General features: G+C 65.8%; 1 protein-coding gene across 1 annotated transcript in view; it reads right to left on the bottom strand.

Annotated features, from left to right (window-relative positions):
• SDK1 (sidekick cell adhesion molecule 1) overlaps window positions 1-7,713 on the bottom strand; it is a 398,446-nt gene that overhangs the window by 62,814 nt on the left and 327,919 nt on the right. Inside the window, exons 39-40 of the mRNA XM_025043174.1 lie at window positions 6,421-6,480; window positions 5,637-5,738 (exon numbers count right to left, since the gene is read on the bottom strand). Of these exons, the coding sequence (XP_024898942.1) occupies window positions 5,637-5,738; window positions 6,421-6,480 (162 nt within the window). The remainder of the gene's footprint in view (window positions 1-5,636; window positions 5,739-6,420; window positions 6,481-7,713) is intronic.

A 7,713-nucleotide genomic window follows, 5' to 3' on the forward strand; every position in this document is an offset into this window, starting at 1 on the left:
CCGGCGGTGCGTGAGCCCCAGGAGGTCCCCGGGACGAGAGCCCCGAGTGTGAGCCCCAGGAGGTCCCCGGGACGGGAGCCCCCACGCCTCGGCACCGTGACCGCCGCCTGCTGGACGAAGCCCCCTGGCCCCGCCCCTCAGGCCCAGAGGCTGCGCTGCGAGCTCTGTGGTCCCCAAGCTGAGGCTTTGCTGTCCCCACCAGCCGCCCTGTGGCATGGCACTTCTGTGCCATAAAACACCGCAAGTGGCAAGGACGCCCGACGGTGACGCCAGCGTGGCCCATGGACACGCAGCGCAGCGCACATCGGTTTCGAGACCCTTCCGGCCCTGGCAGCTCTGGGTGCCCACGCCGGCCGGGGCCAGGACTTCTGGACTTTGAGACTTCTGGGACCACCCTGCCAAGCCCGGCCGGCCGAGTCCTCCCGCCGTGAACCGTGTCCCGTCTGAAACCCACGGCGTCTGCCACGTCTCTGGCTCTCGCCTTAGCACGTTCCGGGCATGGAAAACACACGCGCCAGATCCGGATGCTTTTTAAAAATGCACAACGCTCTGTTTGAGGAGCGCTCTACCCAGCGATCTCTGGGGTCTTCCCCAGAAGGCGGAACTCCCGCTGGCTGTTAATTAACGGGAGGGTTAACACGGGGCAGCGGGCAGAGAAGCCAGGCGTGTGGGAGGCGGGGACGGATGGGGTGGTTGCCGAGGGGCCGCCCGACAGGGTGTCCACGAGGTCACTTGGGACGACGGTCGTGGGGGGCCGCCCTGGGCATCCCACACTCGACCGTATTAGGCTCCTCCTGCCGCTTTTCGTAACCCAGAGATCTGTTATTTGGGTAGATTAAGCTTTTAACAGGTAATTTGAATTGTTATTAATGTTTTACTATAATGAAATAATTATTTCTTTGTGTGGTTTAAAAAAGTATGCTTTCATCGGTTTACTTTAATTACATCACCATTTCTCTGGTCAAACACCCATTCTGATTTCCTGTCGAAGTAAACAGGAAATAGAATTCTCCAGCGTAATTTACCCACTCAGCAAACTTTGCCATCACGTCTGTTCCCCTGAGCAGGACGCCTGGGGGCAGACGCCAGGTCTGGGTAGTCGCGGGGGCCTGAGGACTCCCCCCGCCCCCACACACAGGGGTTTGGATGGACCACAGTGCTCCAGCTCGGTGGGGACACGTGAAAACTAGAGACAGCAAAGCCAGCTCCACGCAGGGAAGCAGGAGGGAGCAGAATCTCAGTAGCCGGCCAAGCCCGAGGCAAAGGCCTCGCTTTGGGCCGGTGCCCAGACCCCGGGGCAGAGGACCGCCCGTGTGCACCCCAGGCCCATGTACCTCGGGCCCGTGCACCCCAGCAGCCGCGCAGCCTCCGGCCCACGCCAGGAGCGCCGCGTCTGAGTGAGCCGGCAGCCGGCACTGCCATTGCTAACAAAGCCAACAGACAATTCAAAGTGAGGTCATACCCGACAGATCGGGGACACGAGGTCACGGGCCACCCTCTCACCTGAAGCCCGTCTCTCCGGAAAGCTCCGGAGTCCTGAAGGCAGGAGCAGGCGGGGGTGGCATCTGTGTGTCGCCTGCTGGGGTCGCAGTGACCCACCTGCGGGACGTGAATGCCACTGCCGAGGACGGAACTGAGGGTGCCGTCCTCACGCCGGGTCACTGGGCACCTGTTCCGAGCCCTCCGCCTGGGCTCACGCTGCCTCACAGCCAGTGGGGTGACGCCGGTCACCACCGCACGGCACGGCCTGACTTGCCCATGTGACTCAGCGAGTGTGACTGCGACACGCTCCCACCCGGGCGGCCCGGCCCCGAGCAGAGCCCCCTCCCGCAGAAGGCCGGGCGGGCGGGGGTTCAAGGCCACTCGTGGGCTCCTGGAGCAAGCTCCGCGGCCGCCCCTTCCCGTGGGCGCCAAGCCCGGGTATGTCCTCTTCCCCGTCACGGCTGAGCCGGAGGAGCGACGACTCCAGGAAGCCTAACAGGAAAATTCTGGAAACCGTCACAAAATCCGTTTTCAAGAAAACCTCAATGCTTTGTGCTGCAGGCTGCAGAAACCGCAGGTGGGGGCCGGTGGGAGAGACCCTCGCTGGTGGTTTTGAGGTCCGGGTGTGGCCCGTGGGATGTGGGACGCTGTCCACCTCTGCGAGGCTGTTCTGTCGTCCGCAGGGTTTCTGAGTGGAGCTACGCCGTTCATCTCAGTGAAGTGGCGGGTTCAGCACAGGTGCCGGGGACCCCTGGCAGGGAGTCACGGGGTGGGGGGCACTGGTCCCACGTGGGCGCTGTCCCCCGTGGAGACCGCGTGCTGGCGGGCTCAAGTGTCTGTCTCCCCGTGGTTCCCTCACGAGCGAAGCAGCAGGCGTGAGGCAGGGCCGTCCGCCGCCCACGGCCCGGCTCCCGGGCCCCTCGCCCGAGCATCCCCGCCCCCGCGTGGGGCTGGGCGCGTGTGACAGTGGCTCCGGACCGGCAGTGTGGCAAGCGTGGTGGCCTCTCCTGCTAGCACTGTCCACCCTGCCACGTGCTCACGCTGAGGACGCCCGCTGCCGAGTGTGACGTGCCCTGTGGAGCTCAGGGACACCGAGTCCAGCCGGCGGCCACGCCAGCGAGCTTACGAGTGGCCTTCCCTGGCCCAGCCTTCGGGGGAGCCGGCGGCCCTCGCTGACCCCCTGGGACAGACCCTAAGCACGGCCCCGACTCCCGCAGACGCCATGAGGTCATGAGGGTGTGCTGTGTTGGGCGGCTACACAGGGCTAACTGGTTACATGGCAACAGCAACGTGGACGTCCATGAGCCCCGCGGGGCGGAGCCAGCTGTCCGACGCGCCGCCCTCCCACGGTGGCCTGGACCCGGGACAGCCACGCATGCCCGCTGGCTCTCGTGGTGGTCAACACGTGCGTACGGCCAGCCGGACCCAGCTCGGTGTGGCGGACGAGGCTGAGGACGAGACCTGAGCCCAGCCCCGGCCTGTTCGCGGGCGATGGGCCCGCGGGAACGGAACCGGGGCAGCTCGAGGGTGGCGGTGGCTCCGATGACAGGAGCCTCCGGAGCAGGGACAGGGCCGAGCTCACTTGGGCTCTGGTTCTGGCGGCGTCTGTGTGTGGAGGAAACGGAGGGACGAGGGGACCAGCAGCGGCGAGTGTGCCGGCGCCCGTGCATCATGTACACGTTGCAGGTTTAAGTTCTCTGGAGACGCCGCGGAGATGCCGTTGCGGAGGTGACGTGGGGTTTGCGTGAAGGACGCGGCCTCTGAGCGCTGCACGCGGAGCAGGGGCGCAGGCGGGTGGCAGGTGCGGAAGGTGGGCCGCGTGCCTCGCGGTGGACCTGGCGGCGAAGGCACACACACCTCTGCACGGTATCATTTCCGTCCACGCTCCACAGGCCCCGAAGTAGATGGCGAACTCAGCACGGGCACGAAGAGCTTGGCAGGCAGGCGGTGCCGGGCGATTCGGGGTCAGAGCGCTCCCCAGCCCACTGGCAGCACCCGGTGGGCGGTGTGACCGCCACGCCATCCGCTGCCGTGCGGGTGACCACGTCTGCTCGCCCTGCACAGCTCAGCTGCGACCTGCGGATGGCTGCACGCCCTGCGGGGCGGACGCTGGGGACCCAGCCCCTTCGGGGTGGTGGCTGGGCCATCGCCCTGCCTGGCGTGTGCTCCTCTGGGCTCTGTCCCCCTCGGGGCCTGGCAGGCGCTGTGACGATGGCTTGGTCCACGGCCGGCACAGTACTCCAGAGGTTCCCCGGAGAGTCTGCCCAGGACTCGGACTCCGGGCTCTGTGACGCGTGGGATCCCTTCCGAGCAAAGCATAAGGCACCAGAAGATGCTCCAGCGCCTTCCGCGCTGTTGGAAATAGGTGACTAATAACATCGTTTATCCACCGGCATTTCCTGGCTCTGTGTCCGATGGAGAAGGTGATCGTGGAGGCCAGGGGGTGGCTCGTGAGCACGCAGGGCAGGAGAGCGATGTGGGGTTGGAGGCCGGACGATGTCCGCATGTCCAGAACGAGGCAGGGTGCGTAATGCTGGCAGCAGAGGGGGGCAGGTTTCATGCTCCCTCTCAGCACAACGGGGCTCCACGGAGGGAGTGACACGGAGCGGGGCCAGGGTGAGGCTCCGGAAGGGTCGCCCTGGCAGGAGCGAGGGGCGTGGGGGGCGGCAAGTCCAGAGGTTCCCGTGGGTCCCGCTGGAGGGCTGGGGCCTCGCTCACACCTGGGCTGGTCCCGCCCCTCCCTCCACTCCAGCCCTGATGAGGCCACACGGGGGCCACTCTCCCCTCTCACCCCACGGGGGGCCGTGCCCGACTGCACTGCCGGCTCAGTCTTGAGCACCCCAGTTCTCACAGCATCTGTTCTCGTCACTCCCTTTCCGCCCCTGCTCAGCCTCCCATCCCCCGCTGTGCTTGCAGAGAGCTTTAAAATCAACACCCTGCCCCACGGGGGGCTCACGGAGGGGGTCCTGGGATAAGGGATGCTGGCGGGGGCAGCAAAGGGCTCCAACGACACCCTGTAATTCTCACTGGTGCAGGTGGGGGGACCGGCAAACTCCGCCTTCGCCCTGGGGTGCCACCACAGGGGTCCCCAGGCTCAGCTCCTGGGCAGCAGCTCACAGAGCGTGAGCCTTAACGGAGCAAAGCCACAGGCACCCTGGGGAGAACCGGGGGCCTCAGCCCCAGACTCAGTGCGGCTCTGAGCGGCAGCCGCCCCCTGGGAAGAGGAGACTACTATTCCCACGTGGCTCACAGTAGGCTGCCAACCGACCCCCATTCGATCGTTGGCGACAGCCTGCATGCCATTCACGCCTGTGCCTACACAGCACTGCTGACCGCACGGCGGGGGACACTGCCTAGGTGCTCGTGCGCCACGCCCCCGTGCTCCGTCCAGAGTTCCCTGGAGACCCCGTGAGTGACCTGTGCAGTGGACGGCCGCGTCGGCTCCTCCGCAGACAGCCGCCACTCACTCCCCACGGCACGCATCAGCGTCCCTCAAACTCGCTCTGCTCTGCACACTTCCGATGCCACCGAAGGCTCCGGCCCTGGCTGTCTGTCGCCAGGGGGCGCAGCACCAGTGAGAAGCTCGCGATTTGTTTCTTGTTCCAACCAGCAGTGATGACAAACTCGGGGTACTTACGAGAAAGGCAGAACCTGCATTCTGCAACGAGCTCTGTGTCCTTAAAAAGCAAATCTATAGTTTCAAGAGACTTTTCTGTCTTCTGAGCAACACGTATGCCCAAAGCCGCCCAGATGCCTCCCGCAGCGATGGGGCACAAACTGAGACCGCGGTGTTTTCTCGACTCGAGAAGGGGCTGTCCCCAGGAGCCAGGCTGGTGCTGGTGCCACGTCCACTGCCGAGGCCCGGGCAGGGGCACAGGTGACAAGGTACAGACCCCCCGCTGGGTACTGAGGCTCCCACACACCCAGACGCCACGCGGCATGAGCACCTACAGCAGGTCTGATAAACGTGACGGCGGCGGGGGTGAAGCGAACCCCGGGGCTCGGAAGGAACCCCGACTGCGGGACCCGGCCGTCGCCGAGCCTGGCGTCTGGATGCCGCCCCCCCACCCCCCCCACGCAACCCTGCACGACCCCGAGAGCACCGGGCCGGGCCACCGGCTGTGGCCTCGGCCGGGGGTCGGGACGCGGCTCACCGGCCTCGCCGACGAAGACCTCGACGGGCGTGCTGGCCGGGCTCTCGCCGATGATGTTGTAGGCCGTGAGGACCACCTCGTAGCGCCGGTATTTCTTCAGGTCTGCAAGGGGGACGGGGACAGGGTCAGCCTGTGGGGGCCCCTGCCTTACGGACACGGAGACGCGATCCCACAGCGGGGTCTGTGCCGCCCGCCCCTCTGTGACCAGCACACTCCTGCTCCCCTGTGCCCGCTAAGTGGCTGAGCGGCCACGCTGGGGAGCAGACACCCCGGCCTGTGCTCTGGGGAAGGTGGCAGCAGCCCTCGCCCACAGAACCTGGGCTACAGAGAGTGCTCGGGACTTGCCTTTGCTCTTAAAAGTAAGAGCATCGACCCCACATTTAAATATTTCTAGACGCAAATCAGAGTCCTTTGTGTTTTTAACGAAGGTGTCCTGGGAAGCAGTTTCTGAGGCCACGTGTAGAATCACACAGGGCAGGTGGCCAAGTGCAAGCAACAGGGCAAAAGCAGCTGACCTTTAGAGTGAACACTCTGGAAGGTTCTCCCACTGGTTAACAGTGCTTTGTCGGTGGCCTGGCTTTCCTGAAGCCTTGTGTGCGGATCTGATCACCTAGTGGGTGACACGCCAGCCCCTCCATCTTGCCTCCCCGCGAGCTAGTGTCTGAGGGGAGCTCCAGACGCTGGAGCCATGACCCAAGCTGGCTTTCAGGGTCCCCTGAGAGGCCAGCTGGCCTGGCCCGACCGCTGCCAGCCAGGGCACTGTCACACCGACGGGGGCACTTACGTGTTAACTCGTACGTCGTCAGCGCGGAGCTGCTGTTCACAGTCCTGAAGCTGCTTTGGGCTGCGGGGTGAGCAGAGCAGACAGGCGGTTAGCACGCAGGGAGCGGGCGCCCCCAGCGCTGTGCTGCGGGAAACGGTGCGCTGGCCGCCACTGGCCGCCACCAGCCCCCCAAGGCCACAAAGGCTCTGCTGCCAGCCCCGCCCTTCCCGTCAGCTCCTGGGGCGACCGTGCTCTGTGTGCATCAGCCAGGCTCCCTGCCAGGACCGGGGCCCACATGCTCGCCCTCTCATTCAAAGGACCAAATCAGAGTCTGGCACGACAGGGCGCAAAGCCACCCCGGAGGAGACACGGAGACGAGCTTGTCCCTGGGCGGCGGCAGCGCCAGACCCCATGGCCAGCTCATCTGTGCTCTGGGCAGAGGCCTGCTCGGAGGGGCCGAACTGCAGTGAGGGGCGCGGTGGCCGGGCGTCCCCACCCTGCTGCGCCCCAGTCCTTCGACGTCAGTGTCCTGACTTCGCCACAAGGCCCCGGGGGTGCTGGCTGCTGTTTGCTACATGCAAGGGGGTTGCTGAGGATGTGGGGACAAACAAGCCCCTCCCGCCACAGCACCCGTCCCGGCAGGGGGCTGGGCCAGGGTCAGCTGCAGCACAGCGGGGGGCCGTGCTGGGGCACAGGTGCCCTGGCGCACGGCCGGGCACATCGAGTCCCGCCGTCGCGTGCTTGTCCAGTGAGCTTGAGGCACAGCCTGGAGGCGCGAGGAAGCTGGCAGTCTAGACTCTCTGAAGCCACTGTCACTCTGTCCCCATCACACGATGTCCAGGGGCAAAGAGTGTTTCCTCTGACACCGTTTAGGGGACATCGGGAAGGGAGGCCCCCTAACTCTCCCTCAGAGAGGAGCAGGGAGAGTCGCAGGCTTCCCACAGGGCCGAAGCCGCCTCCGTGGAACGACCATGACCGTCATAGCCCAGGCCAGGGGCCACCTGCTGTGACACCGGAGCCTGCGACCGCCTCCCACGGGCTCCCGGCCTCCTCCCGCCCCCAGACACGCTCCCCCGAGGGTGGTGACATGGCTGTCCCCAAAGGGCCTGGCTGCTTCTCCCTTGAGGAAGTCGTGGCACACAGGCCACACGCCTTCCAGCCGCACCCCGGCCTCATGCGGTCGTGTGCTCCCGCCCGCGTGAATCCTCCCCCGCGTGAATCCCCCCGCGTGAATCCTCCCCCCGCGTGAATCCTCCCCGCGTGAATCCTCCCCCTGCGTGAATCCCTCCGCGTGAATCCCCCCCGCGTGAATCC

This window comes from Pteropus alecto, unplaced genomic scaffold (assembly GCF_000325575.1).
Source record: "Pteropus alecto unplaced genomic scaffold, ASM32557v1 scaffold40, whole genome shotgun sequence".
NCBI lineage: Eukaryota > Metazoa > Chordata > Mammalia > Chiroptera > Pteropodidae > Pteropus > Pteropus alecto.